Source organism: Geotrypetes seraphini, chromosome 11, assembly GCF_902459505.1.
Source record: "Geotrypetes seraphini chromosome 11, aGeoSer1.1, whole genome shotgun sequence".
Taxonomy (NCBI): Eukaryota; Metazoa; Chordata; class Amphibia; order Gymnophiona; family Dermophiidae; genus Geotrypetes; species Geotrypetes seraphini.
Genome location: NC_047094.1, coordinates 3,089,355 through 3,110,239, shown reverse-complemented (window position 1 = coordinate 3,110,239; position 20,885 = coordinate 3,089,355). Strand labels below are relative to the sequence as shown.

The following is a 20,885-nucleotide window of genomic DNA, read 5'->3' as shown; positions in this document are numbered from 1 at the left end:
GCCATGTGCATATTAACCATCCCTTTCCTAATAATTCCTAGCATCCTGTTTGCTTTTTGTTTTTGGTTGTTTTTTCCCGCAGGAGAACCCAAAGCATCCTAACATCAGGTAACATATGACTTGGCTTTTTCATCCGAACATGTATCACTTTGCATTTGCCACATTCAATTTCATCTTGCACTTTTTCACAACTTAGGGCAGTTTTAAGAAGAAATTGAAAATCTTTTTGTTTGCTAATGTATTTGTGAAGCAGAATGATTTGTTTTATACCCTGCCACTAAGGGGAGATATATTTTAGAAATAAATATTTATTCTCCTCCATTGAGGAAAAATTGCCTCCTATCCCATGGCTCTTAGATTTTCTCAGGAGGAACTTTGTCAAAAGTTTTCTAAAAATCTAGATATACATAACGGCTCACTTTTTCGATCCACATACGTGTTCACACCTTCAAAGAAATCAAATTGGCGAGTCAAGACCATTTGGCTGAACCCATGCTGACTTTTGTGTTGTGAAATTTTATTTTTTTTAATAGTTTGAATTGTTTTGCCCAGCACTGAAGTCCAGGCTGTAACTTTCTGTATTAATCAGATGCACCATCTCTGCCACCTCCCAAGAGTTGTATTTCTTCTTGAGCTCTGGAACTACTTAAAAAACTGAGAAAGCTGTACTTGTTTGCTCTAGAAGAGCTGATTGTGCTGAAGTCTTCCACTTGTGTGCCTGATTTAATCTTAGTGTGGAAACAACCATTCCATGCTTACTTGAATTAATAGAGAAATTTGGAAAATTTTCAAGATACAAGATAAATGTACATTGTACAAAAGGTTTATTTGATTCATTTCCCTTTCTATGGAAAGAGGATGGAATAAAATATTTAGGCATTTGGATAAAAAATACGCTGGAAGAAACAATGAAAGTGAATGAAAGATTTTTATTACAGAAGGTTACAGCAATGTAATCCTTTACATCTGTCTTGGTGGGGGAGAGTCCAAACTATTAAAATAATGATTTTGCCTGTGGTTTGTTATCAAATGGGTATGTTACCTGTTGTTTTTTTTTTCAGGGGTCTTTTTATAAAATATTAAATGGTATTCTTACAAAATTTATTTGGCTGGGTAAAATTGCTAGAATTGTTTTAGTGTCTCTACAAAAGCCAATTATGGAGGGAGGGGTAAATTTCCCCATTTTTATAGGTATCATCAATCCTATATTATGTGCCAGGGTATGTATTGGGTCCTCCCAGAGCTCATGGAAGAATTCCCAGATTGGTTGTGGTTGGAATGGAAACTCATGTTTCCTCTGCGATTATTCCAATACATAAATCAACAAATCAAACTATATGGCTGAACTCCAAGATTCAAATGGCGGATTCAAGGTCATCTGGAAGTATTGGATGATAGCAGGTATATGTATTTTAGATGATGTTATATCTAATGTAAGCTGCTAGACTTTTTACAGTTGCAACATAAATTTGGTCTTAACAAATCACAAAGTTTTAGATGGTTGCAACTGAAGCAGGCCATTCAGGCGGGGTTCCCTGAAAGGAAAAATCTTAATCCATATAGTCTGGAGTTCTTATGCTTTCAGGTGGACTTCCTGGGATACCAGGCCGCACAGTGGTATAAATTGTTAGCTGGATTTATAAATAAGAAACCAAAAACTGGTCTTAGGGACATTTGGAGTATTGAGATTAAGCATCAAATTTCTGCGTCTCAATGGCCTTGAATTTGGACTTGGAGGATGAGATGTACAGTGTCTGCATCTATGAGACAAACTTGGTATTTTTTGTTGTATAGAGCATTTTGGACCCCAGTGCATTTACAAAAGTTAGATAGCTCTAAGTCTAATAGATGTTGGTATTGTCATCTCAAAGCAGGGACTCTAGATCATTTATTATTCTATTGTCCATTTATTTTGGCTTTTTGGAAATCAATATGGGGCCAAATAAATGGTGTATTAGAAAACCCGGTGGCATCGTATGATACCATATTTGGCATGTCAATGAGGGCTAAGAGCCAATTATCATCTAAATAACAGGCTTCTACTTATGACAGGGGTTGCCATACAACAAATTATGAGTAATTGGAGGAGACTTAACTACAGTTTTTGGTGGAATTCGTTATGCCACATATATAAAATGGAAAGAACAATAGCTACACAGAAAGGGAATTTCAAGATGTTCGGGGGCCTTTAACAAATTATTGTAATGGATACCATTTTTCCCTTAATAGTACAAGTGCAAGACTGGGGGAGGGGGGTAGTTTTTGGTCTTTCATTAATTGTATGGAATGGTAGGACAGAGTTTATTATATGGTATAAGTGTTTTATATTTGTTATGAGAGGTATGGGAGAGAGGGGGAAAAGCTTCATAAATTGGATTATTGCAGAATAGCAAGTGTTGTATCCAAGTTCAAATGTTATTACTTTTTGATGCACTTGTAAGTTGTTTTGTTGTTGTTGTTTTTTTTTTTAATGAATAAAGATTATTTTAAAAAAAACACACCAAAAACCTGTTACACAGACTGGAAAGCATTGTTGCTCATCTAAGTTTGTTTGTTATTTTTGTAATTGAGAATTGGGGATAGCAGGTAAAAGATTTTATGTCCAAAATGACTCGCTGTTGTACAACTCTGGTGACATAAGTGAGCTGTGAAACTGCTTACTCCAGAAATGAGTGAGAAAGCATGAGAAGTTATCAGTAAGATACTTCCTCCGTCACTGAAGCATGTAGTTAGCCAATGCAAAGACTTCCCATGTCATTTTGATGTCATTTTCAGCATCATGCTGTTCTTTCCATACAGATCCAAGCCCCCTTTATCAAAGCCAATTATGGACACTCATTCTGGTCAATCACTTTTAATAGGTGAGTATTCAGTCTTTCTCTTGAACACTTTTTCTGACAACATAAAAGCCCATATCAAGTGTAGGTTGGGTTGAACCTTTGTACCTGGTTATAAAATGGAGCTGATTTGGTGCTCTTTATAAAAACAGAAAGGTGCCTCTGATTTCATAAACCACTAGTAGCCCCTAGATAGAAGGCACAAGAAGAATGTGTAAATGGCAGCTGTGCCCCAACTTACTTTCAAAACAGTCCATTAGCTGTAGAAATTATTCATAGAATAGCTGCCACAGCTACATTCATTAATTCACATTGAGTGAGATTCTTGTAAAAATAGAATCATTTTGTGGAGAAATGAGTTGTCCATAAAGCTGATCTAGATCTATTCTTCCATCTTGAAAACTCTGTTGCTTCTTTGTTTTATTGTGTATCGGCAGCTAGAAAATTGTGCAAGAGACAACAATGAAGTAGGGCCAGGTCAGAAGTATTAAGTATGCCAATGCCATTTAACATATATTAAGTCCCATTTCACACTTAAATCTAACCCTAAATTTCAAAAATAAGATGCTTTTGGCTAGAAGCATTAATTTCTCCTCACTTTTTAAGTTTATTTAAAAATTTCATATACCGCCTAGGCAAATATTGGGCCACCTTCACATCTGGTCTGGGCTTCCGTGATGATATATTTTAAAGTACATCCTTGCTCCTTTTGTAACTTTTCCATCATTTTATCATAGTGCATTTGATTTCCTTAGTGCCTTCCCTTCAGTTAATTCTTCTTTTAACAACATTATGACTGCTGTGGTCAAATGGCCTCAAAACTTTACCTTTTCACAGTAGTAGCAGTATGTTACACTAGTAGAGGCATTAGGTTAGAACAAGGTGGCTCTTAAAGTTGATCACCCAACCCAGGGACTGAAGCAATTGTACTGGACAGACTTCTGCTGCATACTATCCAAAATCAATCAGCCACCCAGATAAGAATGAGCTCTGATCCTTTCATGATGAAGGCATGAAGCTTCAAAAACATCGCCTTGGAAAAGGTTCTGGGTGCTGTAGCAAAGACAAAGGATAGTACTTGAACTCTGAAGTACTGCTGATAAGGAGGCTGAGTAGGGAACATAAGAATAGCCTTACTGGGTCAGACCAATGGTCCGTCAAACCCAGTAGCCCATTCTCACGGTGGCCAATCCAGGTCACTAGTACCTGGCCAAAACCCAAAGTGTAGCAATATTCCATGCTATCAATACAGGGTAAGCAGTGGCTTCCCCCGTGTCTTTCTCAATAACAGACTCCAGGAACTTATCCAAACATTTCTTAAAACCAGCTACGCTATCTGCTCTTACAACATCCTCTGACAACACGTTCCAGTACTTGACTATACTCTGAGTGAAAAATAATTTCTTCCAATTGGTTTTAAAAGTATTTCTCTAACTTCGAGTGTCCCCCTAGTCTTTGTAATTTTTGATGGAGTGAAAAATCGATCCACTTGTTCCCGTTCTACTCCACTCAGGATTTTGTAGACTTCAATCATATCTCCCCTCAGCCGTCTCTTTTCCAAGCTAAAGAGCCCTAACCATTTTAGTCTTTCCTCATAAAAGAGGAATCCATCCCCTTTACCATCTTGGTTGCTCTTCTTTGAACCTTTTCTAGCGCCACTATATCTTTCTTGAGATAAGGAGACCAGAATTGAACGCAATACTCCAGGTGAGGTTGCACCATGGAGTGATACAGGGACATTATGACATTCTTAGTCTTGTCAACCATCCTTTTTTAAAATAATTCCTAGCATCCTATTTGCTTTTTTGGCCACCACCATACATTGGGTGGAAGATTTCATCGTATTGTCTACGATGACACCCAGATCCTTTTCTTGGGCGCTAATCCCCAAGGTGGACCCTAGCATCCAGTAACTGATTCAGGTTATTCTTCCCAATGTGCATCTTTTTGCATTTGTCCACATAAAATTTTATCTGCCATTGTGACACCCAGTCTTCCAATTTCTTAATGACCGCCTGCAATTTTTCACAATCCACATGCGTTTTAACAACTTTGAACAGTTTAGTGTCACCTGCAAATTTAATCACCTCACTCGTCGTTCCAATTTCCAGATCATTTATAAATAAATTAAATAGCACTGATCCCTGCGGCACTCCACTGTTTACTCTCCTCCATTGAGAAAAATGACCATTTAACCCTACCCTCTGTTTTCTATCCAATAACCAATTCCTAATACACAACTGAACTTTTGCCACCTATCCCATGACACTTTAATTTTCTCAGGAGCTTCTCATAAGGAACTATATCAAAAGCTTTCTGAAAATCTAGATACACTATATCAGCCGGTTCACCTTTATCCACATGTTTATTCACACCTTCAAAGAATTCAAGCAAATTTATAAGGTAAGATCTCCCTCGGCCATGCTGACTCAGTGTTCCACAATTTTATTTTTATAATCGTTTCTACCATTTTGCCCTGCACCGAAGTAAGGCTTACCAGGCTGTAACTTTCCCTGGAGCCCTTTTTAAACATCGGCGTAAGATTAGCCACACTCCAATCTTCAGGTACTACAGATGAGTCAAACGTTTTCTATAGAACTGCAGTCATTGATTTCCAAGGTTGCCTTTCTGAAATAGAGGGCTTTGAGCACTACCTGTTTTGAGGTCCAGAATCAAATAAAAGATATTCGCTTTTCTTGGAATAAGTAGTAAATGGAATATCTTCCTACTTCATGATGTTGTTTTGGGAAAAGGATCCACTGCCCTTAAGCCTAAAAGATTTTGAACTGTTGCTTGCACTGCTTGTACTTTCCTAAAGCAGGACAGAGACAAAAATCTGCAAAGGGGTAAGAGAAATAACATTTTTGGAATGTCTTAGTTTAATGTGGGTTCTTAAACTTTTGACACTTAACTGCAGTGGAAGAGAGCACAGCTCTCTATGAAGGCGAGTGAAGTTAACTGTCGGCCATTTATCTATCTCCATCTGCTGGTAGGGGAATACACCCACTTGTCTGGCAGGACTAAAGGGAAGTAAATTAACAGACAAATTTTACTTAAATATACTAATATAGTAACATATAGTAACATAGTAGATGACGGCAGATAAAGACCCGAATGGTCCATCCAGTCTGCCCAACCTGATTCAATTTAAATTTTTTTTTTTTCTTCTTAGCTATTTCTGGGCGAGAATCCAAAGCTTTACCCGGTACTGTGCTTGGGTTCCAACTGCCGAAATCTCTGTTAAGACTTACTCCAGCCCATCTACACCCTCCCAGCCATTGAAGCCCTCCCCAGCCCATCCTCCACCAAACGGCCATATACAGACACAGACCGTACAAGTCTGCCCAGTAACTGGACTAGTTAAATATTTAATATTATTTTCTGATTCTAAATCTTCTGTGTTCATCCCACGCTTCTTTGAACTCAGTCACAGTTTTACTCTCCACCACCTCTCTCGGGAGCGCATTCCAGGCATCCACCACCCTCTCCGTAAAGTAGAATTTCCTAACATTGCCCCTGAATCTACCACCCCTCAACCTCAAATTATGTCCTCTGGTTTTACCATTTTCCTTTCTCTGGAAAAGATTTTGTTCTACGTTAATACCCTTTAAGTATTTGAACGTCTGAATCATATCTCCCCTGTCTCTCCTTTCCTCTAGGGTATACATATTCAGGGCTTCCAGTCTCTCCTCATACGTCTTCTGGCGCAAGCCTCCTATCATTTTCGTCGCCCTCCTCTGGACCGCCTCAAGTCTTCTTACGTCTTTCGCCAGATACGGTCTCCAAAACTGAACACAATACTCCAAGTGGGGCCTCACCAATGACCTGTACAGGGGCATCAACACCTTCTTCCTTCTACTGACTACGCCTCTCTTTATACAGCCCAGAATCCTTCTGGCAGCAGCCACTGCCTTGTCACACTTTTTTCGCCTTTAGATCTTCGGACACTATCACCCCAAGGTCCCTCTCCCCGTCCGTGCATATCAGCTTCTCTCCTCCCAGCATATACGGTTCCTTCCTATTATTAATCCCCAAATGCATTACTCTGCATTTCTTTGCATTGAATTTTAGTTGCCAGGCATTAGACCATTCCTCTAACTTTTGCAGATCCTTTTTCATATTCTCCACTCCCTCTTCGGTGTCTACTCTGTTACAAATCTTGGTATCATCTGCAAAAAGGCACACTTTTCCTTCTAACCCTTCAGCAATGTCACTCACAAACATATTGAACAGGATTGGCCCCAGCACCGAACCCTGAGGGACTCCACTAGTCACCTTTCTTTCCTTCGAGCGACTTCCATTAACCACCACCCTCTGGCGTCTGTCCGACAGCCAGTTTCTGACCCAGTTCACCACTTTGGGTCCTAACTTCAGCCCTTCAAGTTTGTTCAACAGCCTCCTATGAGGAACTGTATCAAAGGCTTTGCTGAAATCCAAGTAAATTACATCTAGCATATGTCCTCGATCCAGCTCTCTGGTCACCCAATCAAAAAATTCAATCAGGTTCGTTTGGCACGATTTACCTTTTGTAAAGCCATGTTGCCTCGGATCCTGTAACCCATTAGATTCAAGGAAATACACTATCCTTTCTTTCAGCAACACTTCCATTATTTTTTCAACAACTGAAGTGAGGCTCACCGGCCTGTAGTTTCCTGCTTCATCCCTGTGACCACTTTTATGAATAGGGACCACATCCGCTCTCCTCCAATCCCCAGGAATCACTCCCGTCTCCAGAGATTTGTTGAACAAGTCTTTAATAGGACTCGCCAGAACCTCTCTGAGCTCCCTTAGTATCCTGGGATGGATCCCGTCTGGTCCCATCGCTTTGTCCACCTTCAGTTTTTCAAGTTGCTCATAAACACCCTCCTCCGTGAACGGCGCAGAATCTACTCCATTTTCTCGTGTAACTTTGCCAGACAATCTCGGTCCTTCTCCAGGATTTTCTTCTGTGAACACAGAACAGAAGTATTTGTTTAGCACATTTGCTTTCTCCTCATCACTCTCCACATATTTGTTCCCAGCATCTTTTAGCCTAGCAATTCCATTTTTTATCTTCCTCCTTTCACTAATATATCTGAAAAAATTTTTATCTCCCTTTTTTACATTTTTAGCCATTTGTTCTTCCGCCTGTGCCTTCGCCAAACGTATCTCTCTCTTGGCTTCTTTCAGTTTCACCCTGTAGTCCTTTCTGCTCTCCTCTTCTTGGGTTTTTTTATATTTCATGAACGCCAACTCTTTCGCCTTTATTTTCTCAGCCACTAGGTTGGAGAACCATATCGGCTTCCTTTTTCTCTTGTTTTTATTGATTTTCTTCACATAATACATTCTCTGGTTATTACAAAATTGGACTACTGTAATTCCCTTTATAAAAATCAGCCCCAAAGAGAAATAAGACATTTAGAAATTATACAAAATATGGCAATGAAAATCATAACGAACTCAAAGAAATTTAATCATGTTTCACCCCTCCTAAAAATTTCACACTGGTTGCCAATCCCCCACGGAATAACCTTCAAATTAGCACTTCTAACATTCAAAATCCGTTGGTCAAAACAACCTATTCTTGAAAAGCTACTTACCTCTTATGCCCCCTTAAGGACACTAAGATCCGCAGATCATAATCCCCTCTATCAACACAAGAGCCAAACTTTTTTCAGTAACTGCACCGCAAACATGGAATCATTTACCAGCTTTTATTAGAGAAGAAACACGATTAAATAAATTCAGAAGTTCCCTTAAGTTTTCTTTTAATGATGCTTTTGAGAATTAAAATTCAGAGATAAACATCAGATCCTTAGGCTAGTTTGTAACTGATTGTATTAATCTATCTTAAGCAGCCACCCAACCCATTTTGTGTTACTTTCCTATAACAATTGCAATTCTACCCTCTTTCCTTAATTTACCACTAAGTGACTTATGTCTTGGTACAGTTTGTTTTAGCCTATCTTTTTAATGTAAATCGCTTAGAAATGTGTAAGCGTTTTATCAAATTTTAAATAAAACCTGGAGACTTCACAATCTGCTCTCCAACAACAAATGGCTCCAATATGATTCTGCAGAGAAAAGACCTATAGCAAAGTTAGAAGGAAAGTAGACAGAAGTTTCTGAATCTTGATTGATTGATGTAAATGTACTGTATATTACCTGCTGATGGTTATTTTAGATGGTACCTTGACTAAGATTGATAATGTTCCACATCACAGAATCTCCTTGTGGTACCATCATTAAAATGAATCAATACGCTGAGATCCAACAATTTCGCCGTCACTGCACCTTCTCTCTGGAATTCGCTGCCTAATCATTTACGAATTGAATCCGTACTAAAGCAATTTAAAGCAAAATTAAAAACATTCTTGTTCCAAGATGCTTTTGGATAACAACTGTCCTTTTAAGGACTAAAACCAGTTTTATAGCTTTTTACCCTCACCTATTGTTTTTCTCTTAATTGTGCTCTTTTTTGTTAATAGTTCTCGCCCTTCTTCCCTAATTATTTGTAGTTACTATATATGTTTGTATGTGTTTACTAACCTAACCTGGTTCTGTTTAGTAATTTAATTTTAATTTGTTTTTAAGATACTTTTTATTTCTGTACACTGCTTAGAAATTTGATTAAGTGGTATAAATTTTTTGTAAATGTATACTACCTGGTGATTGCACTTGTTCTAAGATAATTCTAGATGTCGTCGTATTTTACTTTGTGGAATAAAATTTTCTAAACCTATTTTGAATCACAGTGGGAATTTTGACAAATGAGTAGTTTCCGGTGGGGTCCCTGGCTCAACCACCCCTTCCTAGAGCCAGTTGGGATCCTTTCTTTGACTGTCCCTTTTTTAGCTGTGCTGTGTACTTCTTAGTACAGTGTCATGACTATAAATGCTTTGGTTTTAAAGCTTTTATCTTAACAGATAAGAGTCATGATGCTGAGCAAAGGGCACCTTCTTTGGACCAAGACCATGCTCTGCAGTAAAATTGTACTGCTGGCATTTTTTAGGGCTGGAAATGGAAGACATCCAAGTTCAAGGGCTGATAAAATTGCTCGGTGTGAGAGATTGATGGAACTCTTGTGTTATTCCTGGGGGTAGTTCTGTGAAGAGAATGGGGTGGAAAGGCAGAGCAGCAGAAACGGTCCTTTATGCCACTCAGTATCACCCAGCCTATCTTCTTTTCTTTCTCCACTATATTTGAGCATGCCACACCTCTGGCATGGGGCATTGGCATCTTATGCTTTTTCTTAATGAGCTTAAAATGTAAACTCTTAGCGAGGGACTTCAGACTCCTCAGGTAAGACGTTTGCTTTACCACTAGGGGAAGAAGTTCTTGCAACCTTTTTTTTTTTTTGGGGGGGGGGAAGTATTCCTGGTTTTGTAACAGGGTCTGAGTCCTTCAGACCTGCATATCTTCTCCTTATGATGCAGGAGCACTCTTCTCTGTATAGGTGAAGGAAGTTTGGAAAAAAATCATTAAGGGGTCCTCTTACTAAAGCTTAGTCCCATGACCCATAGTTAGGACGTGCTGTCAAGAGCCCCTTAGTTTCTGCAAACCTGATCCCAGCTTTAATCTTTGGAAAAATAATCACCTTTGTGCATAAGGGAATCAAATCTAGCAACCTGCAGCAGAAGCTGCCACACCACAGGGCAGTGCCACCTGCACGTAAAACACAAGAGAACCAGTTCTTGGGTTTTAGTGAAAACGGAACTGTATCCCTTCCACCGTGCAGTACTGAAACCATCAGGCATCCTGCTTAACCTGGCCCAGCTAAAATGTTATAGCTGGTAGCTTTTTAAATCATAAGTAGCCATTTGCAATTGTGTACTAGATGGGAATGGTTGGTGGTTGAGGGATTTGGGGAGGACAGGGATAGAATGATTGTTTAAAATTTTATAAAAGCAAAATGTTTGGGGTTTCTGCTTAGGGCAGATTAAATTGTGTTTGGGGGTTATATGCTGTTGAAACCCATTGGGGCATCTACTTCTCTGCATGTCTTGTTTCAGTAAAGAGAAATTGAACAGCAAATAAATTCTTATGCTAACTGGGTCTGATAGTAAATGAGAGAAATCGGATGCAATTCTGTTTGAGGTTCTTTGTGAGCATGGTCCCTTCACAGATATTCAGTACAATTTGTCAGAATTTCTCCAGTTTTGAATCTGAAGAAATGCTTAGTAGAGAGGGCCCCAGACTATAAGTAGATGTCGCCTTTTAATTTCTTCACATTTTATATCAAGCAAGTATTAGAATGTTACAAGGGATGTAAGACAAGTGACTATCAAACAATTAGATTGTTAAAATGAGTTTTCCATATTATTGCAGATCGTGTCTTTCAGCTCTTGGAATGTCCTTAGTCTGAAAGAATATACTGAAATATTCAGAGTAAAACCATGAAGAAACTTAAAATGCTAAGAATTAGAAGAAATAACCTATTAAAACACTGCTCTTCTGTCCTTTGCAGATTCTCACTCTTTAGACTCCTGCCGATACTGCATTATTGGAGCAGACTTGAGGAACTTGCCAGACCTTGAGGAGAAACTAAGGAAGTTTAATCTAGACACACAGTAAGGTTTACGGCTTTACTTGGTTTTTTAATTTTTTTTTTTTCCCTTTCCTGAAAGTCGTCTACACTTCAAACTCTATGGCTGGCATGCATATTTTTGCTTTTAAAATTGTTTTGTCCTCCCTAACTCATAAACATAGGCGTCGCATTGAATGGGTCCCATTTAAAATTAGAGCCTGAGGAGCTGTGTGTTTTTTTGTTGTTTTTAAAAAATATATTTTAATATCCTGTTTAAGGGAGAAAAAGTTAAGCACCTGTAAGATGTTTTCCCTAGACAGCAGAATTGATCAGGCATGTAGCCCTTCCCACCTATATAAGAGCTGAGCTACTTGACTTATGGAACCAAAGCACTGAGGAGATGGCTACAGATGCTTGGAACTATACAGTAAGAGCTGAGCTCTGGAAGAACTGTTCTGACTTGGCATCATGCAATATTACCACTCGTATGCTTAATTCTGCTATATAAGAAACACAGTTCTCCAAGGACAAGCAGGCATAATGTTATCTTATGTGGGCAATGTCATCCACAAACCCTTGTATGGACACTACCAAGTGCACTGTCACTTTAAATCTTTAGGCAGTGCTCATACTGCGTGCGTGTGGGTGACTTCCCACTTGACGTCTGCTTGCGGGACTGTCGGTTCTTCATTTTCCGTAGAGCTGAGAAACTGTCTTCCATTTTCTCTTCAGCGTCTCAAACTCTTTTTTTTTGTGTGTGTGTGCTTTCCCGTACTTATTTTTTAGTATTTTCCTCTATTTTCCTGTTTTAAATCATGTTCTATTATTTTACCCGACTTCGGTTTATTTTTGAAAAGTTTTCATATTTGGCTTTTGACCACTCCAAGCCCTCTTTTCCTCCTGGGAGCATCAACTGTTTTCATCATCCTTCTTACTCAACCTCCTCGGGCCATTGAGCCCTGTGACTTAGTGTCAGCCATTTTCCCCTCCATGTCAGAGGGTACAGGCTCTGTGCCCAGTGTCTGGGTCCTGAACAGTGAAACATTCATTGACCTTTGTCTCCTCATGCAAGAGAGATCACTGAAAGCCCAAAAACTTGTTTGAAAAACTTTTGATACCATGTCGATATTGATCATGGCGGGGGACTCGAACATGACAGTCTCCTACGTTTCAAGCATGGACATTGCCACCAAGTGCATCAACATCACATGCGATGTTGATGCACTTGGCGCGGTGCATCGCATGCAGTCGGGCTCCTTACATAAACAGGACTCTATTTCATCTTTGTCTATGCCTTGTGCATCAAGGGATGCGGCATGTAAGAAAGCTAGGAAGCATAAATATTCTTTCCCACGAGAGTCAACTTCCTCAGTGCACAGTAAGTGTCAATGCACTGAGGGCTCTCCTTCCAGTCAGCTGATGTCTTCTAACAGGCCTGTCCCCCCCCCTTGAAGACCTGTCTCCCCCTTTGAAGGCCTGCCTCCCCCCCTTGAAGGCTTGTCCCCCCTTGAAAGCCTATCCCACCCCTGAAAGCTTGTCCACCCCCCTTTGAAGGCCTGCCTGCCTGTCCCACCCCGAAGGACTGATCACTCCCCTGGCCTTCTGCTTCCCCCCCCTGGCCTCCACGCACTGTTTACCTTCCAGCCGGAACAGCCTGCAAACAAGATCACGTCAGAGGAGGGACGGGACCGCGACGGAGGAACTAGCTCTGAAGCGGTACTAAGATCGCTAACACTGCGATCTTGCTTGCAGGCTGTTCCAGCTGGAAGGTAAACGGTGCGGGGAGGCTGGGGGGAGCGGAAGGCCAAGGGGGTGGGAGCCAGAAGCCGAGGGGGAAGCAGACAGCAGCACTTCCCAACTGACCCTCCCCCGCCTTCTAAAGCAGGTGCGGCAGCTGCCACTCCTGCTTTAGGGGGAGGGTCAGGCGAATCGGGAAGCTGTTTTTTGTTTGTTTTGAACTGATTCAAATCGATTCACCCGAAGTGAATCAGTAAACTGATTCGAATCGTGAATCAGGCAGCACTAGTTGTGACCCAGTTCCTGAGACGGTATGGAGAAGATCAAGTATTCATTATGCCTTCTCAGCCACATACCATCAACGATGCATGTTACTTTGTTGGCACATCTGCACCTCAGATTTCCACAATAGAATCTGTTTTGCTACTTGGGATCTAGTTGGAAACAGGATACTGGGCTTGATTGACCTTCAATCTGTCCCAGTGTGGCAATTCTTATGTTCTTATGTAACGAACTGTCAACCTAGTGGTATGAAGCCACAGGACATCTGTCTGCTCCAATCCAAGTTCCCTCAAACCTCGGTCACTCTCCAATGGTGGATGATTCCCTTCCAGCCCCCACTATCGAACTTCTAACTTCAGATGCTTCAGTATTACTGTAGGATGGGGTGAACATAAGAATAGCCTTACTGGGTCAGACCAATGGTCCCTCAAGCCCAGTAGCCCATTCTCATGATGGCCACTCCAGGTCACTAGTACCTGGTCAAAATCCAAAGAGTAGCAACATTCCATCCTACTGATCCAGGACAAGCAGTGGCTTCCCCCATGTCTTTCTTAATAAGACTATGACTTTTCCTCCAGGAACGTCCAAACCTTTCTTAAAATCAGCTACGCTATCCACTCTTACCACAACTTGTGGCAATGCGTTCAGAGGTTAACTATTCTCATCTGAATGACCTCTATACTCGAAGTATGGTCTCATCATGAGCAAGCCCTCCCTATCAATCTTCTAGAGCTGCGAGCAATAAGCAATGTCTCAAAACATTCAGAGCCTTGTCCATACAGACAATCAAGTTGCTATGCTCTATCTGAACAAGCAAGGGGGAATGGGATCTTGCCTGCTTTGCATGAAAACAATCAAAATTTGGATTTGGGCAGCTAGTTGTGGCATACTTCTCAGAATGGTTTACTTAGCAGGGAATTGGAATGTCTGAGCAGACTCCTTCCACCTCACTAATGGTTTCTCAGCATAGCCTCTTTAAGTCAGATATTTTCCCTAATAGGGAACACTGGAACAACGATCTTTCACTTCCCTTAACAACAATTTTGCTGCAGACTCTTCCCTCAAGTTCATTGTATCAGATGCTTTCCTCATTCATTTGTGTGTGAAAGATTCTTCTTCGTATTTCTTCTGGTTTCTCTCATTGGGAGAACTCTACTCAAACGTCACCAAGATTGAGACACCGTGATACTGAGTGGAGTGGAAAGGGTAGATGTGAATCGCCAAAATACTAGAATTAGGGGGCATTCGATGAAGCTACTAAGTAATAGATTTAAAACAAACTGAAGAAAATTTCTTCACACAACATGTAATTCAACTCTGGAATTCATTGCCGGAGACTGTGGTGAAATCAGTTAGCTTAAAAGGCTTGGTTAATTTCCATAAGCTGTTATTGAGATGACCTGGAGAAATTCACTGCTTATTCCTAGGATAAGCAACATAAAATCTGCTTTACTACTTGGGATCTAGCTAGGTATTGGGTTGGCCACTGTTGAAACAGGACTCTGGGCTTGATGGACCTTCAGTCTGTTCCAGTATGGCGTTTCTTATGTTCTTATGATATTCGTTAATATAGTGAACAGAAAAGTTCTAGATGATACTAGCTTGAGGCAGAAAAATGTACTGCAACAATATATATGTATGCAACACTAATCAGTAAATTTTTTGTAGTGAGAAGATCTCAGTGTGAATTGGTCAGTCAAATGAACGGAAACCATTCAATCTGTGCGTGGGTGACAACCAGCACACCAAAAGGTAAATCGTGCCAAACGAACCTGATTGAATTTTTTGATTGGGTGACCAGAGAGCTGGATTGAGGACTTTTCGCACTACCCACAGGCGATACACTACAGCTCGAGTTCTCATGCAAGGTCCTTGGTATCACTATCGATTCCTCTCTCTCCCTCAATGACCACCTCAACTCCTTGGCAAAATTATGCTTTTTCAGCCTTCACATGCTGAGGAAAGCTAGATCCTACTTCAACCAGCAACACTTTGCCATCCTTGTCTAATCCATCATCCTCTCCAAACTAGATTACTGCAACGCCATCTACTTAAATCTATCAAAAAAAAGTATTCTAAGACTCCAGTGTCACAACCCGGGCTCCTGTAAGGCGCAGCGAGCACCTGGGAATGTGACCAAAGCTGAAACCCGACGTGTCCCTTTCCACTAAGGGATCCTTCAGGTCTTTAGAACAGGCACATTCTAAACTTATCAGCATGCAAAGTATAAAGGCATCTTAGTCAGAAATGGCAAAGCAAAAATAAACTTTATTTCAACCACTGGTTGAATAAATCAAAAAAATATAGGCAACAGCCTTGTAGCATGGAGGGAGCATTTTTGGCGGGAACTTCGCCATTTTCTTTGTCTGGCCCCTCCATTTTGTCTGCAACCTCAGGTGACCTTCCCCCTGTATGGCGAACACAGGGGCAGGTTTTAGCATGGACCCCTGCTGGGGCAGGGAGTCCCTGGGGACCCCCAGGGGTTTTTTGCCCCCAATTTATTTTCTTTCTTTGTGCGGACTTTTGGGGGTCCCACGTGCGCCTGGGGGGTTTCGGGGGGGGGTTTCCCTCCGCGCCCCCTATGGCTTTGCCTCCCTCTTTTCGTTTGGCGTCCCCTCTTCCTCCTCCCTCATCCAAGCGCCCGCGGGGGGGCTTGGATTGCGAATTGGTGGGCGGAGGAGCGTGTTGGCCTGGTTGAGGACCTGGCTGCTTTGGCGGGCTTCCAGGATCCTCTAGAGGGGACGCCTGTTGGCAGCGGGGCGGCGGGTTTCCCGTCTTCCAGAGCAGATGCGTCCGTGGTGCGCTTTTTTATTCAGAGGGATGAGCTTTTAGACCTGTGTAGCAGGTCTCCTTGGTGCTGCATTTTTGCAGTGGCGCCGCCGGAGACCCCGCGTATGGGGGCCCCTCTGCTTCAGGGGGTCTGTCCTGGTTCCCGCTCTTTTCCTGTGCGTCAGGATTTGCGGGATTTTGTGTTGGCGCAGTGGCCTATGGGCGCAGTTTCGTTTGGTGTGCGCCTTGGCTCTTGGGTATCCCGTCCCGGAGGGAGGTAGGGCTACCTTAATTTCGCCAATGGGGAACGCGGTGGTCTCGGCACTTCCTAAGCGGCATACCGTGCCTGTTATGGACGGTTCTGCTCTTAGGGTCTCGGAGGCGCGTGCGTTAGAGACTCTTCTTAAGTATGATTTTGATGTCTCTGCCTTTGGGGTCCAGGCGGCTGTTTGTGGGGAGCTAGTCGCTCGCGCCGTGTTTCGGTGGGCTGAGCGTGTCCTGGATCGGGAGTCTGATGACTGGTCTCTAGTGGATCAGGAGGTAGCGAAGATTGCGATGGCTGCCTCGTTCCTCTCAGATGCTCTTTATGACTTGGTGCGGATTTCGGCTAAGTCTATGGCATGGCCGCGCGGCGTATTTTGTGGCTGCGCGCTTGGGCGGCGGATTCTGCGTCCAAAGCTAAGTTTACTAAAGTTCCCTTTAGGGGGTCTTTTTGTTTGGAGAGGAATTAGATGAGTTGATTCAGACTCTGACGGACTCGAAGGTGCCCCGTCTGCCTGAGGACCGTGCCCGCCCTGCGTCTAGGTGTGGGGCTGCCCGGGGGCGTTTGCGGGAATTTCGCAAGTATCGCCCGGGGCGTGGGGCTGCTTCTTTCCCGGCTCAGGGTTTTTCCCGGGGTCGGTTCTTCCAGCGCATGCAGCCCTTTCGGGGGGCCCGTCGGGGGGTAGGGAATCCCTCCGCCGGTTCCCCCGCTTCCCGTCCTGCGCAATGACTCCTTGCCGGCGCCCCCTTTGGTTCCGGTGGGGGCCCGGCTGCGCAAATTTTTCCCCAAATGGGCCGAGATCGCGTCCGATCAGTGGGTCCTTGAGGTGGTGCGGGACGGTTACGCTCTGGAGTTTACCCGCTCTCTGCCGGACCTTTTCCTCGCTTCTCCATGTCAGACTCCATGGAAGACGCAGGCTTTTCGTCAGACCCTTCAGCGTTTGCTAGATCTCGAGGCAGTGGTGCCGGTGTCCCCTACGGAGTGGGGCACCGGCAGGTACTCCATTTACTTTGTGGTGGCCATAAAGGAGGGGACCTTTCGGCCCATCCTGGATGTCTCTCGATCTGACGGAGGCCTACTTGCAGGTTCCAATTCGGGCCTCTCATCAGCACTTCCTTCGCTTTGCGATCTTGGGGCGGCACTTTCAGTTCTGTGCGCTTCCCTTTGGTCTGGCCACGGCTCCTCGGACGTTCACCACGGTAATGGTGGTCGTCGCGGCAGCCTTGCGGTCGGTGGGCATCCTGGTTCTCCCCTACCTGGACGACTGGTTGATTCGGGCAAAGTCGTTGCAGGAGAGCTCCCGGGTTACGGCTCGGGTGGTGGAGTTTCTCCGGTCGCTGGGCTGGGTGGTCAACCTTTCCAAGAGTCGGTTGGTCCCGGCTCAGCGTCTGGAGTGCCTTGGGGTTATGTTCGACATCTCCTTGGGGAAGGTCTTCCTTCCAGAGGCCCGGGTGAGCAAATTGCAATCTCAGATTCGCCTGCTTTTGGCGTCCCGGGGTCCTCGGGCGCGAGATTTCCTCCAAGTCCTGGGGTCAATGGCGGCGTCCCTGGACGTGGTGAGGTGGGCGCGGGCCCACATGCGTCCTCTTCAGTATGCTCTGCTCCGGAGGTGGTCTCCCCGGAGGCAAGATTTGGATGTTCCGGTTCCCCTGCGAGGCTTGGCGCGCTGCAGTCTGCGCTGGTGGCTCCGGACCCCTCACCTGGTTCAGGGGGTGGGTCTGGATCTCCCGCAGTGGACGGTGCTCCTTACGGATGCGAGTCTCCTCGGTTGGGGGGCTCAGTTTATGGGCCACTCAGCTCGGGGCACCTGGTCCGCGGAGGAGGCCTCCTGGTCGATCAACGAGTTGGAGACCAGAGCGGTCAGGCTGGCGCTGTTAGCTTTCCACTCCCTTTTGCTGGGCAAGTCGGTCAGAGTCCTGTCGGACAATGCCACGGCGGTGGCTTATGTCAATCGTCAGGGGGGCACCAAGAGCACTCTGGTGGCGCAGGAGGCGGCTCGGCTCATGGTTTGGGCGGAGTCGCATCTTCTGGACCTCTCGGCCTCTCACATTGCCGGGGTAGAAAACGTTCAGGCGGACTTCCTCAGTCGTCACTTCTTGGATCCGGGAGAGTGGTGTCTCGGCGCCGAGGCGTTTCAGTTGCTAGTGCGTGCTTGGGGGCAGCCCCTGATGGATCTGATGGCTACAAGTGGCAACGCCAAAGTACCCCGCTTCTTCAGTCGTCGCAGGGACGGTCTGGCCGAGGGTCTGGATGCTCTGGTCCAACCGTGGCCAACGGAGGGGCTGTTGTATGTGTTCCCTCCTTGGCCATTAGTGGGCAGAGTACTGCTTCGCGTTGTTCGCCATCCGGGGCTGGTGGTTTTGGTGGCTCCGGATTGGCCTCGTCGTCCGTGGTATGCGGATCTGGTGAGGCATCTGGTGGCGGATCCTCTTCCTCTGCCTCTCGGGTGCGATCTTCTGACGCAGGGTCCCATTCCCATGTTCGACCCGTCTCCCTTTTGTCTTACGGCTTGGCTCTTGAAAGGGGCCGCCTGAGTAAGAAGGGATATTCCGACAAGGTGATCTCTACACTTTTGGGGTCCCGGAGGCTTTCTACCTCTCGGGCTTATGTACGGGTTTGGCGTCTTTTTGAGGAATGGTGCCGAGCGCGGGGAGTGGTCTCCTTTCGCGCTTCTCTGCCTAACATTCTAGAGTTATTGCAGGATGGCCTGGATAGGGGCCTGGCCTGGTCTTCTCTTCGGGTTCATCTGGCGGCCCTGTCGGCTTTTCGGGGGCTGGTGACAGGTCAGCGTTTGTCAGCCATTCCTGATGTGATTCGCTTTCTTAGGGCGGCCAAGTTGCTCAGGCCTCCCATAAGGCCCTCGATTCCCTCTTGGGATCTCAATCTGGTTCTCTCTGTTCTAGTGCGCCCTCCTTTCGAGCCGTTGGATGGCTGTTCGTTAAAGGACCTTACGCTGAAGTCGGTCTTTTTGGTGGCCATTACTTCCGCTAGACGGGTGTCGGAGCTACAGGCTTTCTCTTGTAGGGCTCCCTTCCTGGAGTTTTCGAAGGAGCGGGTTGTTTTGCGGCCTGTTCCTTCCTTTCTGCCGAAGGTAGTTTCTCCTTTTCATGTCAATCAATCGGTGGTCCTCCCGGTCTTGGGTAGTCGGGAGGGTTCTTCTGAGCAACGACAGCTGCGCAAGTTGGATGTCGGTCGGGTCCTCCATGCTTATGTGCAGCGGACCCGGGATTTTCGGAGCTCCGATCATCTCTTTGTGCTTCTGGCGGGTCCTCGTCGGGGGGCTGGCGCTTCTAAGGCTACTATTGCGCGCTGGATCAAGGAGATGATTGCTTCCGCTTATCTTCTGAGTCAGAAGCCGGTTCCGGAGTTTCTCAAGGCTCATTCCACTAGGGGTCAGGCGGCTTCTTGGGCTGAGTCGTCGCTCGTGCCTCTGGTGGATATTTGTAAGGCTGCGGTTTGGTCCTCCTTGCATTCATTTGTTCGGCATTATCGGGTAGATGTTCAGGCGCGTCGGGACGCGGTGTTCGGTGAGCGTGTTCTGGTATCGGCCCTTCGGGGGTCCCGCCCGTGAGAGGGACTGCTTTGGTACGTCCCAATCGTAAAGTTAACCTCTACTGGTCTGGAGAGTGCTAAAGAAGGAGAAATTAGGTTCTTACCTGCTAATTTACTTTCTTTTAGCTTCTCCAGACCAGTAGAGGTCCCCACCCTGTCTGTTGTTGTTGTTGTTGGGGCTGTTGCGCGGGCAGTTTTTGGTTTTTGCTGCGGGTTCTAGTATTTTTCTAGGGCCGGGGAGAATTGAAGAACAGCGGCTGTGGCTCGGCTGGCTTAGCTGGCGAGCTGTGGGGACCTTCTTCCTTCGGGAATTTCTCCTCTGCATTTTCCAACAGCATTTTTGGGTATGTTATTTGTTACTCCTTTCGGAGTATTGTTTTTTCTCTCTGTTGTTTTCCAGTTCTTGGTTCTGCTTGGCTATTCGGCAGACTGAGGGAAATAGAGAGGAGGGGCTAGGATATACTGTCCCAAAGTTTTGTTTTCAGTCTCCACCTGCTGGTCATGATTAGATATATACCCAATCGTAAAGTTAACCTCTACTGGTCTGGAGAAGCTAAAAGAAAGTAAATTAGCAGGTAAGAACCTAATTTCTCCTTTCAACCACTGGTTGAATAAATCAAAAAAATATAGGCAACAGCCTTGTAGTTTAAAATTGGACTGATATTGCATGAAATACAAAGGTTCACAATAATATAATTAGGCAGTTGAATCTGGGTCAGCACTGCCTTGTGTACAGTCCCCTGCTTCTGGACTTTAATCAGTCAAGAAATACAGTTCTCTTCACCAGAGCAGTAATAATCAGATAAGTAATGCTTTTATCCAACAGTCCAGAACACATAAGAATCACAGCATTATTCAGAGTTCAAAATCAAGCAAACGTTTCCCTCTAAACGTTGCTGTAGCAATCAGGCACAGCTGTGCAGGACTATCGAGATTTCCC

The 20,885-nt window shown here is 44.4% G+C and overlaps 1 protein-coding gene across 1 annotated transcript in view; it reads left to right on the top strand.

Moving 5' to 3' along the window:
• Positions 1-20,885, top strand: part of LCMT1 (leucine carboxyl methyltransferase 1) — a 98,633-nt gene that overhangs the window by 34,241 nt on the left and 43,507 nt on the right. The window contains exons 5-6 of the mRNA XM_033962989.1: positions 2,800-2,861; positions 11,284-11,386. Of these exons, the coding sequence (XP_033818880.1) occupies positions 2,800-2,861; positions 11,284-11,386 (165 nt within the window). The remainder of the gene's footprint in view (positions 1-2,799; positions 2,862-11,283; positions 11,387-20,885) is intronic.